Raw genomic sequence first — 20143 nt, 5'->3', positions numbered from 1 at the left:
TGCACAATGCGTCATATGTGTGAAGAATGCATCGCCGCAAATGACGGTCATACACGCTATCAAAGTGGAAATTGTTTGCACCCCCTCCCTTATTTTCAATGAACATAATCTGTTATTTAGTGTTTGAATTGAAAGACAATGTATTCTTTTAAATATTAGTATACATGTCCTGGGGACATAATCTTATGTATAAGAATCTATAAGTGGGATGACTAAACTACGCAGTCTCCTTTCACAATCTTATTAAAACCAGATCTTCAATCCGCTCCTCTATTGGCCATGTCGCGAATGCGACATGGCCAATAGAGGAGCGGATTGAAGAACGCGACATGGCCAATAGAGGAGCGGATTGAAGATCTGGTTTTAATCAGATTGTCTCTTTTCACAGCTAGTATGTATTATATATCTACGTCTGTTGATATGACGCATTACCATACATGTATTCGTTGTACTGATTAGTAAATGAAAACATTGATGAGGCCTTGGACGTTGTTGTGTATTAAGATTTCGTTCAAAGATCAAATACTTGACTATGGAAAGTATGTAGCCCTCCACACAAAAAATACCCTACCTACATGTATCTCTTCGGGGTTCAGAAATCTGAACCAAAATAACATTGAATGTTTCCTTTTTACCCCATCTTCAACATTTTAAATCACGTGTGTATAGAAGGGGCTGGTGTTGGGGTATTCATCTCCAAAATTTGCTTCCATTTTCCCCCAGACTTCAATTTCGTAAATTGTGGGAGAGGGGTTCGCTCGCACTCCACTACATTCATAATTCTCAAAAATTACATTATTCTCATTCACTATGGTTATCAATGTTTCGGTGTTTAATCACTGACGGATCCACGCGATTCAACGTGGCTGCTTTACATTGTATTTTAATTTACGGTGACCATAAGCTACATTATCATAGAATACTTGATTCTGGAATAGGTTAAGATAATTCAAGGATTAACATACATGATGAGAAAATGCAGTAAATGAAGTTTTAAGACTTTTATACTCCTGATCTTCTTGTAATGAAATGGATCTGTAACGCTAAAGACAATTCATTTTCATCATCAAAGAACATCTACTGCTTCGTAATGATTTAGACATCCATTGATTGACATATGCAAGGTGAAGATAACGAACAGTGATCAATCTCATAACTCCTATAAGCAATACAAAATAGATAGTTGGGTAAACACAGACCCTGAACACACGAGAGGTGGGACCAGGTGCCCAGGAGGAGCAAGCATCCCCTGTCGACCGGTCACACCCGCCGTGAGCCCCATATCCCGATCAGGCAAACGGAGTCATCCGCAATCAAAATCAGTGTGCCAAGAACGGCTTAACAATCGGTATGAAACACGTCAGACAGCATTTGACCCATCGCGAGGTTGTACTGACGAACTAGATCGCCATAACGACCATAGAACTTGCGAAATGCTGACTTCAATCAAGACTGTTGAAACCCCTGAACCATCAACTTCTTTGTCAGTAGCTTACCTCGATTTAAAAACATATATATGTTAATCAAGTGACCCTCGTGATTCTTTTTCTATTTTCTATACCAACGCATAGTTTGAGAACAATGGAAAACAACCAGGAAACATTACATCTAAACATATAAAACCGCATGTATCAAGAAAACACATTAAAAGTAGAACAAGAACACTATGTCGTAATTAGATTTGTATCACTGTTTGAGCCGCAGAAAACACAATATCAGTCATATCATATCTCCCGAATCTTTAAGGTAAAGTGAATGTGACAGAAGTGAGACCATACCAAAACTTGACTAAATTGTCTAAAGTGTACGTCTACGGCTACATAGAAACTAACTATGCTGAAACATATTGTTGCGGTGGCCATATGCTTAGGGCGTTCGTTTTGAAACTTGGAAATCCCCGGCTTGATTCTCGGTCCTAGTGCCATATGTACGGAATACCTTGTACATTTATACGTTTAATAAGTTGCATTACGTACCACATGTTACATGTATTTGAAGTGAAAGCCATGGTTCTTTCGGATATAACGATAACAAACGGCCTATGGGCCACATCGCTCACATTAGTCACATTAGCCCTGTCGCTGTTCACCTGTTGAGATTTTTTATTTCATTTTTTTTTGGAGTCGGCTCGTGAAGCGAGATGATCCTTGCTGTCAATGGCGTGCGGATTTATCGCGGCTCATAAACTTTCTGTTTATTCTTACACCGACAGCAAATAATTCCCGCGGACAAAGATCTTCAAATAAATTTCATTTGCTTTTTTGAACACCTTCATTAAGTTTTGAAGACCTATCATACATATATGTTGACATTCTTATAACAGTGTAATTTAAATGAGTCACCTCAATACCTTTAAAGAATCTAAACATAGTGCGCATGAATACATGATGTAAGCAAATTAAGTCAATAAGGAGTGTCACAGGGATTGTACATTAAACAGGCGACGTACGCGTGTCTAAATATATCGACTACAAAAATAGAATCGTAAACATGAAACAAATAACTTTTATAATAAAGAAAGTACTATGTCGCTTTCTTGGGTTGGAAAAGAATAGTAAATATTTGAAAATGGTATTGGTCTATTACGACCGATCATACTCCCCGTCGAGGCCTTTTCGAAAGTGTGTCAAAGACTACACAATGCGACTATTTCTACGGGAATCTACCGGGATGAGACGATGAACGTACGTTCAGTTCATCATGTTTTCGCTTTCAGACTATTCTATAGTCAGACTCAGTTATAGATAATTACATTAACCGCATTTTGCCGAATATATTTAATACGCATCCCCTTTTGGGGCCCGTAAATTGTGAAAATACCATAGTTCGTGTGTACCATCGCATTTAACTTCACGAGAAATCTTTGTGGAATGTATTATTTAATAATGCAGATTCTCAAAAAAAAAAATCCTATACTAGAATTTGTATACAGTGCAGCAATCTTGTCCTCGTACACTACATAGCAGTATTTTCGGGGAAATAATGTTGATTTCAGCAAAGCACGAGAGTTTGTAGCAATGAAGTTTTAACAGACTCGATATTTTTAATTTCATATCAATTAAATAGCCGATGCGAGCGGTCAATGTGTTGTAATCAAAACATCACCCAAGCTTCGAAAATTGACGTTCTAAGGTGTGATATAACGACCCCCTCGGTAATTATAAACATATCAATAACCCAAACCAGTAATTTAATTGGTAATAAATGAAGAATTCAAACATAACCCTCTAAAATTTCGCCGCATTTAGATGGATAAGTACATCAGTCGTTTACTGCATCAGGAAAGTCAAATTTCAAAAGTAATCGCATATTCCCAGACCCATGAAAAACGTGCAACATGCAGAAATCTGAAAAAAATCAAGTGACACAGGACGTGTACACAAAATATATGCTAGTCACGATATCATAATATCATGGCAGTTTTAAAAATAAGATTTTTTTTCTTCTTAAAACAATTTTACGCTTTTAGATATGTAATTAACGCGGCGAAAAATTAAGTGCACATTGCATTGACTACTTAAAACAAAATGAGTCAAAAACCTTTAGTGGTATGTAATATGGGTCCGTTCTCATAAAAAGAGAGTGCGTATCAAATTTGGTTAAATACGAGTGTAAATTAATAAGCTTAATACATTATTCCGATTGTAATTTTTTCTAGAATTATGGAAGCCCATTAATGTCATCGTAGTAGTCAATACTTACGTTTTTTTTTCTAAGTACGGAAACCCATTTTAGCCATATTTCTAAATCCATGTGCCTGTATATGAGATTCTGTAAACAATTACTTATGCCCCCTTTCAAAGAAGAGGGGGGGGGGGGGGATTCCTTTGCACTTGTCGGTCTGCAGACCACATGTTCGCTCAAGATATTGGGAAACATTCACTTGATTGTTATGATATTTGGTTGGTTATGAGTAGAAGGGGAGCCCTATTGATTTTAGGTCAAAATGTGAAGAGTCAGTCCACTCTGGATATAGGAATATACTGTCCGTTCAATATCTTGAGGACCCTTTGCTTGACAGACATCAAACTGGGTACACTGGTACATTCTAAGGAGCAGATGACCCCTAATGATTCTAACGTCACATGGTTATAGGGCAAGGGTCAAAATGGACATAGGAATATATTATCCACTCAATATCTCGAGAACACTTTGCTTGATGAACATCAAACTTGGAAGACTGGTACATCTTAAGAATTAGAGGACCCATATTGATTTTGAGGTCACATGATTAAAGGTCAAGGGTCAAACTGGACATAGTAATATATTGTCTCCAATACTTAAAGAATCAGTAGCTTGATTGACACCAAGCATGGCACACTGGTACATCATACAGAGTAGATGATTCCTATTTATTTTAGGTCACATGGTCAAAGACCAAGGGTCAGTCCATTCTGGACATAGGACGATATTGTCTACTCAATGTCTTGACTTGAAATGGTTTGGTACTATTATCAATTAAATGATGCATGTGTATAACCTTTTTATCAATTCTGCACCACGTAGGGGGTGTTGTTGTATATTTGTATTGCTTGACAAACATTTATTGTTAGCCGAGTTGCGTAGCAAATCTCGGCTTTTAAATTGGCGAAGGATGGGTGTCCAGTCGAGCGGGCGGGCGGCGTCCACAATTAGCTTGTCTGGTCTCTAACTTTCATACTTTTAGGTGCATCTTTGTGAGACTTCCATCACATAATCACATTCAAAAGAGGAAGGTTCCTATATATTTTGAGGTCGAACAGTCGAAGGTTAAGGTCACTGTCATTAAATGACATATATTTGAGCTTGTTCGATCTCTAACTTTCATACTACTGGGGGCATCTTTGTGAAACTTACATCCAAACGAGGAAGGTTCCTATTTATTTTGAGGTCAAAAGGACAAAGGCCAAGATCGCTTTGTCATTAAATGCCACGGACTGAGCTTACCCGGTCTCTAACGTTCATACTACTTGGTGCGTCTTTGTCAGACTTGCATATTTTGATCACATCCAAAAGAGGAAGGTTTATTTTAAGGTCAAAGGTCAAGATCTCTTTATTACTATATACTGTAGATTTGAGTTTGTCTCTAACTTTTATACATGTACTTGCTGGTGCATGTTTATCAGACTTCAAATCCTGATGACATTCAAGATTCATGTTGCTATTGAAATCCAAAGCTCAAGGTCATCATCACACTATATACCTATTGCGACCGAACACATTTCAAACTTCATCTCGGACATACGCATCTTTGATGCGTTTTAGCGATTTTTGTCCCTCACCGCAACGCGGAAGGGGACATAAAACACCAGTGTTCGTGCGTCCGTCCGTCCGTCCGTCCCACTTCACATTGTGGACGCAACTCCTCAGAAACCGCTCAAGGGATTGTGTTCATATTTTGTAGGATTGTTAATCCCCATGTCTAGTTGATCATATTTTGCTGCCATTTTGATTCGACAATTTTTACAGGAGTTATGGGACTTTGTTGAATTTTTACATGCTACACTATAGGATCACATTGTGGACGCACCTCCTCAGAAACCGCTCGATGGATTTTGTTCATATAATGTGGGATTGTTAGTCACCATGTGTAGTTGATCATATTATGCCACCATATTGATTCGACAAATTTTACAGGAGTTATGGAACTTTGTTGAATTTGTAAATGCTACATTATAGAAACACTTTGTGGACGCAACTCCTCTGAAAACGCTCAACGGATTTTGTTCAAATGTTGTAGGATTGTTAGTCACCGTATGTAGTTGATCATATTGCGCCGTCATTTTAATTCGACAAATCTTACAGGAGTTATGAGACTTTTGTGTTTCAACTTTTTTTTGCGGCGGTGGGGGACATGGCTACGTGTAGCAATCTTGTTTTTCTTTATTGTTTTGATGGTAGCATTTTATGACTAGTTGCTGAATAAACTCTCAAAATATGCGCTGAAAGTCAGTACAGTAAAACAGTGATGTTTCTTACAGATGTCAACTACATAGTCATTGTACCATTGACTAAAGGTTAAGCTCAAGGAATTGATTTGCTAAATTGTTTTGTTGGATGGTGTCTTCTTACAACCACTGTGGTGCTTATCTGAGGGTTTTCTTTTGTGATATAAGTATTATATGACTGCATAATGATTTACCTCCAATTCTTACCATTTGTACATCATGGATTGTTCAGCACGATCATCAGTTAGCAATGACTCTTTACATCCATGTTGGATATGTATATTATGTAATTTGAATGACAGGGGTCATGGCTTAGTCAAATTCAGTCACTTAAAAATACAAAGGCATGGTGCATTAAAGTATAAATCCTGCTAAAAGAAGCGTGTATATGCAAACTTACACACACGATGTTCGTCATCCTTGATTACTACTATCTTGCTCCTTCAATATTACCTATTCCAGTTAATAATGAAGTGCGAGTCGACTCTCAGGCCCTTCAGGCCTTTGATTTCAATCTTTATTTCAGTGAATAATTTGTTGTTTCAACCTAGCCCCAAAGGTCACACTATAAGCTGAAAAGGAATTCACATAATATGGGGTGACTCAAAACAAACCTGACTAATATTACCTTGCTGTTCTGGATAAGGCCAATATCACAAAGTCATATACCGTGACATGAAATGAAAGATTTTGTTACAAGAAATCTGTCTACAAAATATGAAAGTTCTGCCTTAAATCGTTTAAGAGATATGGATTAGGTCAGAGTTGTACGAAGTAGGTCAAACTTCAAGGATAAGGTCACGCGAACATATTTAAAACTGATGTGAAGGAGAAACGTATTGTTCCACGAAATATGCCAGGAGTGGTATAAATCAAATGTAGATTCTAAAAAAAAAGATTCTAAGGAAGTTTTCACAAAACTTTTCTCATATCAACAACGCCAAATTATAAAACATTTACGAGCTTACGCGACCATTCCTCGAGGTGAATTAAAGACTAAACGTTTTGACATCATAGAAATTCGCTTCTTCAAGAAAATTTTGAAAATGAAGTATGCATATCTTGTGATCAGTCATTCAACTATTAAACTACACTCTGATTATACGCACAAGTACTCTGAAGTCGATGTTAAAACTATGCCGTAGTTCCTCATTCATAATATTTTCGTAATATGTGGTATTCGGATTTTCAAACAGTATGTTGGAATTTCATTAGCACAAATTGTGCTCTTTTTGAGTTTACTTGTATTTATATTCTTTTGATAATTTTTATCCCTGTTTGTAGCCACATCCTATTCCCTGGGGTCATGATTTGAACATAATTGAATATGCAATATCAGGAAACCTTCTTGTAAATTTCAAATTTTATGGACAAGTAGTTCTTGAGCAAAACCTTTTCAAATATTATTTCTGGTATATTCGCATGCAACACGTTGACCCCCCCCCCCTTTTGTGGTCCCACCCCTCTACGGGAGTTATGCTTTCAAGAAACTGGAATATTCATTATGTCAGAAAACTCTCAGGTAGATAAAATATTTTCTGAGCGAGGGGTTCTCGAGAAGAATTTTAAATGACCTTCAAATTTTTTTTTGCTTTGTTTATTATATCCCTTTTAAAGGGGACATGGTCTTTTAATTGAACAAAATTGAATACTTAAGTGCAAAGGTAAAAAAAAATCGAGCAATTACATGTATCATTAGACAATTCGGAATTGAGAAGATACCAGAAAATAATTTTCTAGCATTCACAATCAAGCAAAAAATATGAAGAAATTTGGCGTTTTGAATATCCCCATCTAAATGAATGAACGGGTATGGAATGAGACGTGAACTTGCAAGCAAAGTATTGTTGATTGATTGTATATTGTTTAACGTCCCTCTAGAGAACCTTTCACTTATATGAAAACGTTACCATTGCCGGCAAAGGGCTGCAACATTTAGCCCTATGCTCGGCGCTTATAGCCATTGAGGAAAGAAGGAATATTTATCGTGCCACACCCGCTGTAACACGGGCCTCGATTTATGCGGCCTCATCCGAAGGAGTGCCCCATTTAGTCGCCTCTTACGACAAGCAAGGGGTAATGAGGACCTATTCTAACCCGGATATCCAGGGGAAGCAAGCAAAATACCTACTGAATTTTGGATCTGATGATATTCATATGGGTAGAGATATTCATAAGAAATAATCTTTTAAAGAATCGAACACAATCCAATGTTTTGAATTATCTATCCTATACTTGTGTTTCGACATTTTCCTAATAGAGCTACCAGTTGACACAGATAAAGAAGGGAAACAACTCTTGAGTATTTTGGACTTTGGTGGACAGTGTGCCTATTACGCGTGTCACCAGGTCTACCTCAGCAGAAGAGCCTTCTATCTTCTAGTCCTCAACATGTCTAAGGCATTTGATGAGAAAGTTGACCCTTCACTCTGTGAACAGGAAGGGACCATGTTTACTGACTGGAGCTACGGGGGTAAGTGAAATAAATTAGTATTTTCACAGATAGCACATTCAGGGCAATCCAGGTTGTAGTAACCATCAGTGTGTTCAATGTTAATGTGTTTGTTGTAATGTATACGGATTTTCACCAGCTTTCTTTATTATTTTGGTGATATTTACTATATTGCACTTGAAATAGTGTGTTGGCAATAATCATAGTATCCTCGATACATTCAAATGTGCTTCACCTTAACATGTGAATGGCTTTTTTTCGTGCATTGAACATGAATTTCACATCAAAGTGACCTTAACTTAAAATGCGATTCACTTGAACCTCAGGTTGAAAGTATTGGTCTTATTTCACGCGAAACACATATCACACCTATTCAACATCAACATCGATTTAAATAAATTTCACGTTCAAATATGAACAAGAATTCCATGTTAAAAGGTAGTTAAGTTTAGGATTTTGTTTTTAGAAATCCAAGCCAGGAACAGATACACTGAGTATTTCATAATGCATTTGCTTTTGAAAATTTAAAGTAGGATTTAAAACGAGTTTCGAACATTGGGTTTTTGAACTTTTCCTCCATGAAAGAGGACACAATATATATTGATAAACGACACTGTGCATCAACTGCGACGAAACCGGTGGACCTCCTACTACACTTTCTGTTCCAGACAAGCACATTATCCAATACACTCAAAGGACAGCGCTTATCTAATTGTTATACCCCCGCAGACGAAGTTTGTGGTATACTGGAATCACCATGTTCGTCCCCCGTCCGTTTGGTCTTAGGATATTTGTATCACCAATGAGCAGATTTCATTACAACTTTATAAATACCTTATATGAATATTGAACTTCTGCACCTGTTATTTTGATTGAGATATGTATTCCCCCTTCAAAGAAAAGGGGCATATTGCGTTGCATCTGTCGGTTGGTCGGTATGTCGGTCGGTCAGTTGGCCGGTAGACCACATGTTGTCCGCTCAATATCTGGAGAACTATAACATTAATCGTAATTATATATCATATGTTGCCTGGTATATTAAGTGGATATTGTCAGTTTTCAATGTATATTTTATAAACCAATTAACAGATTTGATGCAAAATTTGTGTATATATTATGTATATAATGGAGCTTTGCTGTGACGTTTTCTTGCTCAAGCACGCTAAATAGTAGTTATCCATGTAATATTATTCAGAAATTATATTAAGTACTCCTTCATTATTCTGAGTAACACACTTCTGCAGAATATATAATGTTACATTAATTGCTCTCCAGAATTTTCATGTCAAAAGAATGCGATAATTCTTTAATTAGCACACATTCACTATTTCTCACCATCCACTGTGTCCTTCGTGGGTATTAGTCCCACTAAGACAGTTCTACCTGCTATTGTAGTCCGAATGTGACATATGCCCTACAATTACGTTTAAAGCGCGATAACAGTCTGAGTGGATCCGTATCTCGAAAGTATATACACAGTTGAGACCACATTAAACCTAATGACAGGCTGTATTTGCAAATAAGATCATCAAAATAACCATATAATTTGCGAAATATTTCCTTTAAACGAGACTTGAATTCCTTCAAACACCAACTTATTTGTCAGTAGATTGCCTCAATTCAAAAATTCTCTCATACGCAAAATTGCTAAGTGTAATTAATTAGATATGAATGGAATAATCATTGAATACATAATTATTTAGGTGTAAGTGTTTCAGAATTTGGCATACGGATAATAGTAAGTAATATAAAGCTATTTTATATAAATTTTATTGCTTCTTTATACACCATATACACGAGACCGTTCGCGGTTGCTCAGTGGTAGAAATTGATTGATTTTATATTGTTTAACGTCACTCTCGAGAATATTTCTCTCAAATGGAGACGTCGCCATTGCCGGTGAAGGGCTGCAAAATGTAGGCCTATGTTCGGCGTTTGTACGGTCTTTGAGCAGGAAAGGATCTTAATCGTGTCACACCTACTGTGACATGGGACCTTAGTTTTCGTGGTCTCAATCACAAGGACCACCCCATTCAGTCGCCTTTTACGACAAACAGTAGTACTGATGACCTATTCTAACCCAAATCCCCACGGCATCTTTCGCTACGTAACCGGAAGGTCGTGAGTTCGAGGTCTACTCGCGTCTCGACCGCGTAAAGCCTAAAACGTTACTATAGATAGTAATTGCTCCTTCGCATAACACTCGACATTTAGAATTGAGAATCACTGGTCTTTTAGATAATACCCTAATATCAAACTCCTTTCTCGCGACAGGCGTTGGCACGTTAAATAATCCTCATTGTTACGGCGCTGGGTGCTAAGGATAGGTCTAAATTTATGGTATTTCACCCACAGCTGGTGACGTCTAAATTTGAGTAAAAAATTATCGATGGGACGTAAAATAAACAGTCAATCAATTATATACATGAGAAAGGAAAGGTAACCCATGCTACAGACAGTCTGAAAGGGAAAGATAAATCTTGCTAAAACCAAATAAGAAAGAAAATCATGTCTGCCTCATAAATGTGGAATATCGTGGTCTGAAAAACTATTCATTGAGTTCGTTGGCCTTATTTCTACAGGGTACTTGTTGTTTTGGTTGAAGTCAGTACATACCTACTGTGACAATGACGCCCCAGTGATCATCGTTGGAACTCATCTAGATCAAACCAAAGGACAGGTATCTTGTTCTTTCTTTTTAGGTAATATAAATCTATAATACGCTAGTTTTAATGTATAAACAAGGAACATACATTTTGTTCTTTATTTTAACTAACGTGAATCTATAATACAGTAGTTTTAATGTACACTTACTGGTATCCATCTTAGTATGTTCTTCTATATCTTTTAATGATGAAATTCTGCAGATTTTAGGAACCAACTGGTCATTATTCATTTCAAATACCAACATTAATTTTCTATCTATACTGTTAGAAAACACGACTATATCTCAATTGTATAGTTTCAATTAATGATCAATCTCTATGTTTATGCTGTGTTGAGACAAACGTACAGGATTAGTTAATACAAATAAATCAAAAGAATATTATAAGTGCGGGATGATCGAGTGTAAGATAGTTTTATAACAAGGACTATAGCCTCTGTCTGTTTATCTTACGATTCCCTTTCATTGTTATAATTGAAAATATTCCGCAAATGTAATTATTAATACCACAAAAATCGGATTCCAATGTTTTAGCGTTAAAAGAAACAGCATAGTGTTTGATTGATTATTAATGTATTTCCATTGAGAACATCGTATGCTTACTCACAGCTATTTGTTATATACTGTTAACCTCACCTAGATTCTTATTTTAAGGGCTGACCTGAAAACTTAATATTGTCTAATAATCCTAATATGTCTAACAACTATTACCAAGCTGAATATTTTCTAGTTTCAAGATAATTGCATTGTGATATTGATGAGACAATCACGTAAATCTTTTAAAGGACCATTAGCTGTGAAAGTGACGACAGCCATATTTTTCTCAAACTCTCTAAATTGGCTAGGAATATATATTAATGACTAATAAAAACTTTCATTTTGTACAAGAACAAGATAGACTTTAAAAAAAAACTACGTTAGATAACCGCTTTTAGAGTAAAGAAATATGTAAGGAAGAATTATTGTCTTGCAAGACAATAATTATTTAATCACCGAATTTTCATATCCATGTGTCGGTTCGAGGTTAAAAAGTGTCTTGAAGTAATTAAATATTTATGTTATTACTGAAATATATAATGCAGAGCAGTTGTTATTGAATTCAAATTTTAGTGACAACATGACAATTAAAGCCCCTTTAATGGATTTTCAAGAAACGGATAAAGATTGTGTATTATTCAGAATAACATTCTGAACTATTGCGTTCGTTACCGCTTAACAAACGTATTTCATTTAAGTGGATAAATCCGTCGTGTTTCGTACATCATCCCCCATTTCAATCCCTTGTTGCGTAATCAGTAATCAATACTATTTTTTTCTCTTAATTTTGACAGTCAAAACTAGTATCTTTGCTTCAATGTTGCATTGCAAATTCTTTATAAATGTTTGAATATTTAGGAAATACTGTACTTTTGACCAATCGAGGCTCCATACTTCGGGGATGGCCCATAGAACGTGAAACGTTTGGGCTGACAACATTGTTTTAAAAATTCTTACATATTTTGATATTTCCCTCAATATTAACCAGGCATTTACTGAGCTACAATACTCTTTTACTGTAAATGGATTGGGACAATTTTCAGTCAATTGTGACGTAACAATTACTTATATGACTAAATGACTGAGAAGTCACATCTGTTTACAAATAACAGTTGGCAGAGCATCCCTTATGTTACCAAATAAATAAAGAATCGTGTGCTTTTAGAATTAGAAGTGTACAGGGTCTAGAGGGTGAAAGATGAAGATAACGAGCAGTGATCAATATCATAACTCCTATAAGGCATATAAAGAATATCAAATAGAAACGTTGGGCAAACACGAATCCCTGATATAAAAGAGGTGAGAGCAGGTGCCTAGGAGAAGTCAACAGCCCCTGTCGACCTGTCACACCTATCGTAAGCCCTATCTCTTAGTCAGGTAAACGGAACAATCTGTAGTCAAAACCAGAGTGCCAAGAACGGTCTATCAATTGGTATGGAATGCACCAGGCCCAATGACAGATTGCTTTGACAAACTAGATCGTTATAACGACCATAAAATATGTGATATGCTGACTTTTAACAAGACTGTTGAAATCCTTATTACAACAACTTGTTTGGCAGTACCCTGCTATATATTGACTGAGATTCGGAAGATTTACATATCGAGTTCGTTTTAAAATACCGTGGGATTACAACAGAAGGATATTGAGTCTACATCTCCCGATATTCACTTTACTTATCCCGATAGTTAATCTGTAAGTATTGATTGATTGATTGATTGTATCTTGCTTAACGTCTCACTCGAGAATTTTTCACTCATATAGAGACGTCACCAAGACCGGTGAAGGGCTTTAAACTTAGGCCTATGCTCGGCTCTTACGGCCATTGAGAAGTGAGGGTTCTTTAGCGTGCCTTACCTACTTGCTTGTGATATTTTGGCTGGACGCCGTACCGACAGTACATGTGTTTTAACCATTATATGGGTGTATTCAGAATCCTTGTTTCTATACAATAATTATGTTTTAATACTGGTAACTGAATGACACAAGTCGGGCGATAATTGTCCCTTTGTTTGAACATCAGACACACTGCAGTTAAATGATTTGTTCGTTATTTGTTCGTTTGTTGTTGTTTTTTTCAAATAGGAACTTAGAGTTTATTAGCGATTATTAACTTAATTAATATATTCAAAAACATCCCAGTGAAATAGGAATACACTCTACTTTTGTATTACTTTATTGTTTGTGCGACGAGGATCAAGAAATAAATAAAAAAAAGATGAACATTTACGGGTGGGGGGGATCCTCTAAATATGTCATTTATAAAGGTAAGTTTTGTTATGCTCATCACCAATCATTCATGACTAAAAGGAATGATGAAGATGTCTTATAAAAAAAACGTTATTCTTGCCTTACGAATTCATTAGAATCCAAGAGCTTCCGTTCCCTGACCCCCACTAGAACTTCGCCCCGCGACCTACTGCCCCCTCCCCCAAGTTGAAATATTGGATCCATTCCTGGTGAGGGTAAACTTATTGCATGAATATTGTATGGTTAGATTTACGATTCAAGAATTCTGGAGGTTTTAATGAGACGCCATAATACAGTACACAAAATCCGCAATAAATTCAATGTAATTCAATAAAGAGAGAAAAAGTGAGAAATGCACCAAACATCCTTTGGTCTATAAATACAGATAATAATAAATAATTGTATATTGGTTAACGTCCCGCTCAAGAATTTTTCACCTATATGGGGACGTCACCATTGCTGTTGATGACTTGCAAAATTGAGGCCTATGCTTGGCCCTTATGACCTTTGAGCAGGGAGGGATGTTTATCGTGCCACACCTGCTGTGACACGTGACCTAGGTTTTTGCGGTCTCATCCGAAGGACCGCCCCATTTAGTCGCCTCTTACGATAAGCAACGGGGTACTGAGGACCTATTCTAACTCGGATCCCCACGGGTTCAGATAATGATAAGTTCTCATTTAAATGTGAGTATTGATTTAAAAGTAGGTATACACAATACATGCGCATGTATCTTATTTAACACGTGGATGCATGGATGGTCTCTATTTAAAAATAAATAAATAAAAGAAATATTTAAAAGGGTCAATCTGTGCTATTGATAATTAAAACATGAAGCAGATTCAGTGGGGGAGGAGATTAGGGTTAAGGGAGCCTAAATGTGACGTCCTTCCACCCTGGGATTTATGAGTTTCAAATATTTATTACTGATATTTACACCAAAGACATTGGAACCCCATGGAAAAAATGAGTTACCTAAATATAATTCGGACCCCACCCTTTGTGAAAATGACATGGAGCCTCCCCTGATATTAATATCATAATCTATTTTCTCAAATATAGGTTCTATGTTGGTTTAAGTTTTTTAAAAAAAAAGTTTGATTTCGTAACCCCAAGTTTTGATTGGTTTTCAATAAAGATACCATGCTTATGCCCTGTACCTTATGTTATTCTGGAAACAGCAAAACTCTTTGGCTTGTTAAACGTTTTGATTAACTAAAAGGGCAATAACAAATTCTTTAAAAAACTGGTTTTTATTTACAAGGGACACATGGACATGATTATATTAGAACATTAGAACCTTGGAACATAAAATTGGTATTACTCAAAAATCAGGTCTAGTAGATAAATGGAATCTTCAGAAATGTTGAACGGATGATGAGATCTACAAATTAGTAACAAGGCCAAGTGTATGAAATACTGAAATTCACCGCGTCGTACACGAGCAATCATTTTAGAATGGATCAATATCATTTTTTTCTCAACCTTTGTTAATATCTAGTATAATTATTACCACTGTATTGAAACTATTTCTAATTTGAACTAATCGTAGGAAGACCCAAACACTGCCAAAAAAAATCAGAGCCTGCAGGTCACCCCTACCGTTTCGTACAGACCGTTCACACCCAACCCTCAACAACACCCCCCCCCCCACCCCCGCCCGAAAATATCCCAGTCTTGCCAGACGAGAAGTTTTTTTTAAATCATCTTACCTCTTGTCATACACGTATACAAAATTGTTTATTTAACATCTGTATTGAGAAGAAGCCTGGAATACACAAATTGCACATGTATTTTAACTACGCTCAGATTGAATGTACAAGAATAGCAAAACAGACGCGACCATTTCACTTTCAGTTTGAATGAATTAGATAGAGCAATGGATCAATAAAATTTAATAATCCGTATTCCATATCGACCCAATCTTTTCATCTGTTTCTTTTATATCCGAATGTAAACAATATCCATTTGTTTTATGCCAACATGTTCATCATCCATTGAGCTAATGCGTAACAATATAATTTACCACGTCATACACGAGCAATCATTTTAAAATGGATAATTATCATTTCTTTCTCAAGCTTCTAGAATATTAGCATTATATTGAAATTATTTCATGTTTAAACTAATCCCAAGAAGAACCAAAATTATGCTAAAAATTGAAATCGTGCAGATCATGTCTATCATTTCATGCAGACCGTTCACAAAGCGTGTATGTCACGCCTACAAAGTGATCAGCAGTTCGTGCGAACCGTTCACCGTTCCGTGCAAACCGTTCAGCGTTTCGTGCAAACCGTCCACCGTTCCGTGCAAGAATCGTTTCGTACCGTTCTGTACAAGTGGTGTAGTTGTACGCTTCAGGGTCTGTATCATTAATATTTGCAACAACACTGCAAATGGACTGCTTGATGATGCAACATTCCAGGGTGAGGCTGGATCGCAATGAGATGTATAGTATTATGACAGATAATACAGTCACCGATCGGTTAACGATATATAGTTAACCAATCCCACGAATATCAAACAAACAATGCAACATTCCATAACTGACTACCACAACCTCTACTATAATGTATGGCTCGTATTCTTTGGTTCAGCAAGAGTGCAATAACGCTAATTTGTAATCAGATATTTTCAACGCAGAGCTTACTAATCCATGAAATCCATGAAACTATTTTACATACTTGACCAGATTTGTGCAATATATTTCCCTGATCTTTAGTAACATTTGAATAATGCGTTATAATAAACATTTGTATTTTCAAGAATTTAATATGATTCTATTTTAAATTCTCATAATTTGGGTTTTAGAATTCTAACACACTCTACAACAGCATACTGGATTTCCTAGAACACAACCAACATCTGAAGTCACACTTAACCAGAGAACGCTGCTTCGTTCTAGGTTTTAAGTCGGATGGGTCATCATTCCAAGACACGCTACCTGACCTAGAGAAGTGTATGGTTTCAATTGCTCAACAAGACAGATGGAAGGAAACCATTCCTACAGACTGGGCGCTGTCTGAAGTCGTACTCCGAGAACTCAGAGGACGGGGGAAAAGAATGATATCAGTTGAAGAATTATCGGGAAGTTGTTTTGGGAGAAACGAAGAGAAATACACACAAATCAGAGATATCCTGAAATTCTACCACGAGATAGGCGTTATACTACACTTTGACGAGAGATCTCTTGACGAAACTGTCATCATTGACATCCAGTGGTTTGTTGATTCCTTTAAGAACATAATAACCGATCCAAACCATGTCAGGGATATTGTCGAAAACAACCGCGATTGGTTAGAGTTTAACGAAAACGGCCATATACAAGACAATTTATTGATGAAACTTTGGGGCACTCTGAACTTTCAAATTGATCGCGATGACAAAGCAAACTTGCTACAATACATGGAACGTCTTGGTCTCCTCTTTATTGGTAAACAGGCACATTATATTCCTTGCATGAACAAGACGACATTTGCTATCCAACAAGAGGAACATTTGCAATCCATTGAAAGTAAAACATCAGTATTGGTCTTTCGATTTCTTTTTCTGCCATATTTCATTTATTTCCGTCTGATTGTTGCTTGTTTGACAAAGACCAGAGGAGAATGGAGATTCCCAAATGACGAACGTCTTCCTTTATATAAAAACTTGGCGTATTTTGTCTATAAAAACCACATTGTAGTTCTTGCTGTGAATAGATATTCCATTCAACTTCAGGTTTATCAGCGCAACAGAGATTCAATCTCAAAAAATGTCACATTGGAAATCCGCGACGATATTGAAAGATTACTCAATGATCTAACCAGTAACTTTCACAAGGAAATCATGTACACTGTAGGATATCAATGCTCAAAGCAGGAAGTGTTCCGTGAACACAATGCTTATTTTGTTGAAGAGAGAGAAATCCACGGGAAAGGCAAGCAAACGTGCCCTATACACGAAATAGAAAACCATCATATCCTGATAGAATCAAACCTCCTATATTATTGGAATAAGGTATTTTATCTTTAGATAGAGAGTATTTAACGTACCACCATGTAGTTTGATTCATATGATGTACATTAGTAATAATGATGATATCGTTTTTCTCAATAGGATGTTCTGGACAAAACAAAACGTGAGTAAATTTAAACATTGTATGAAACAATATATTATATTAGTTTAAAAATGGTAGCATAAACGTCTCAGAAAGATTGTTTCTGAAAAAAAGTCATGTTCGTCGTCATTCAGATATCTTATATTCGTTAAATGTAAGCTGGTGTAAGTAATCACTTATTTTCAAGTAATTAGATGTGCATGCATGCATAAACAGCGGTCATGGGAAGAATCATTGCATGTAGTTTCCTTTATTCAATTGAAGATCGTGATTATGTTCATGACACCTTTCATCCGGTTAAAAACTAGTTTCATTGTCAACGATTATATATGTTGGTCCATTACCGTACATGGAATACCTAAAACTCTGAAAGTGTTATTTCCACTTCACTAAAATTCTAAAATTAGTATTCTCTCATAGCTGAAATTAGTATTCCAACATAGCTAAAATTCTAAAATTATTAATCTCTCATAGCCTAATTTCTTAGATTGTTATTTCCACGAAGCTAAATTTCTAAAATTCTCACCCCACATAGACGAAATTCTGAAATTGTTATTTTAACTTCCACAGAAATTGTTAATACCACGCAGCCTGCTGACACTTCCCTAAGTTCTGTGATTGTTATATCCTGTGATTGCACGTCTGAGTGGTCCCTATGTATAGTCTGATTATACTAACTACCTGTAAATATCAGCTGAGTCTATCAAATATCGCACATGATATTAAATGTATAACTAATATTCCAATCTCACGAAACGCCTTTAGGTACAAGGTTGTTGCATAGGCGCCTGGGTAAAGGATATTGCACTATGACCTATATGTAAACAATGGAGGAAACTCGAACCTCCAATATACATTTATCTATGGTATCTCCTTTTACATTTGTTATGTGTCAGGAAGCTTAAATACACGTTACATTATCACAGAACACTAATTTATCCACGTTTTAAACAAATTGCTTATCCAACCTATTCATAATATATAACAAGGTTTACAACTCAATATACACCTTTCTTATTTACCCATACTAATATGCAAGCATCCCTAGGTAGTTTAGATTCACATTTATTTAAATCATAACATGTGTATCTGAAGTAGGGTTGGGTAACAATGGGGGATACAAGTTTTACATGAGAATATAGACGAACAAATCTTTACAATCTTTCCAAGAACAGTTTTGTCATGATTAGTCGTATTGATATGCAAGCATTTTAAGGCAGTGTAAATTTTATGTTTAATTCGTGAAACCTAGGAAGTAGAGTTGATCCACAATAGGAAATCAAAGACTTATATGGAAATATACAAGGAATTAAAACAAATTATTTTTGGGATTATTAGGACTGTACTAAATCATATCAACATGCAAATGTTCCTAAGTTGTTTGATTAAATTGTAATGCCTCCGTTATCAAAGGCAGTGCTGTGTATTGTTTTTGTCCTGTATATCTGAAACTGGAAGCTTGCTGAATACTTTTGAATTGAGAGTGGTGTGGCTCGTATATTTCATATTTATATTCCTTGCGACAGGCCTTTTTTGCTATCAAAGACCTTGATCTTGGAGTTTAATCCACGTTGTAAAGCTATAACCGAAACTTTAACCTTGCACATAAGCTTTGATTGATGAGTGATGCATCTTTTTTAATTAATGTATGCATTCCCTGTGACAAAACCTTTTTGTTCCAAAATTTTGAACCTTTCAGCCTTTACCTTGAATTTTCAAATACTTTTAGGAAGAAACCGCGAAAAATGTATTTGTGTAAATCAAGTAGCTCATAAGCTGTCAGCTCACTAAGTTTCTCCAACAATGGTTTAGAAGAGTAATCTGGACTTGCATCCATAATTATCCCTGCAGCTCTTTTTTTTTTTTTTTTTTTTTTTTGTAAATTAGACAGTTTGGAGGTATTATCTCAAATAGTCAAGCTGTAATTAATAGATGGAAGAATATACGCATTGTAATAGAGCCTTCTGGTATGTAGGGGTAAAATTCGTTCTTTTATCTTGTGTGGTGTAAATAGCGTTATCCTATGACCCTATCGGGCTAGGCTAGATTACAACATAAAGTCAATATTTTTCATGGGAATAAAGATGACAAACAATCTTTTAAAAATCACAGTAACTGAACAATCAAGCTAAATTAATTAATGTGAGCGATGTGGCCCATGTACCTTTTGTTTTAATTATTTTTCTTGCGCTATTTATCTACATTTTTTTCA

General features: G+C 36.1%; 1 protein-coding gene across 1 annotated transcript in view; it reads left to right on the top strand.

Annotated features, from left to right (window-relative positions):
* The window catches only part of LOC130052886 (uncharacterized), a 34416-nt gene that overhangs the window by 6759 nt on the left and 7514 nt on the right, over window positions 1-20143 (top strand). The window contains exons 3-6 of the mRNA XM_056159049.1: window positions 8188-8400; window positions 10962-11059; window positions 16644-17831; window positions 17931-17952. Coding sequence (XP_056015024.1) covers window positions 8188-8400; window positions 10962-11059; window positions 16644-17831; window positions 17931-17952 — 1521 coding nt within the window. The remainder of the gene's footprint in view (window positions 1-8187; window positions 8401-10961; window positions 11060-16643; window positions 17832-17930; window positions 17953-20143) is intronic.

This window comes from Ostrea edulis, chromosome 3 (genome assembly GCF_947568905.1).
Source record: "Ostrea edulis chromosome 3, xbOstEdul1.1, whole genome shotgun sequence".
NCBI lineage: Eukaryota > Metazoa > Mollusca > Bivalvia > Ostreida > Ostreidae > Ostrea > Ostrea edulis.
Note: the sequence above shows the minus strand (reverse complement) of the source record. Positions and strands in the feature narration are given on the sequence as shown.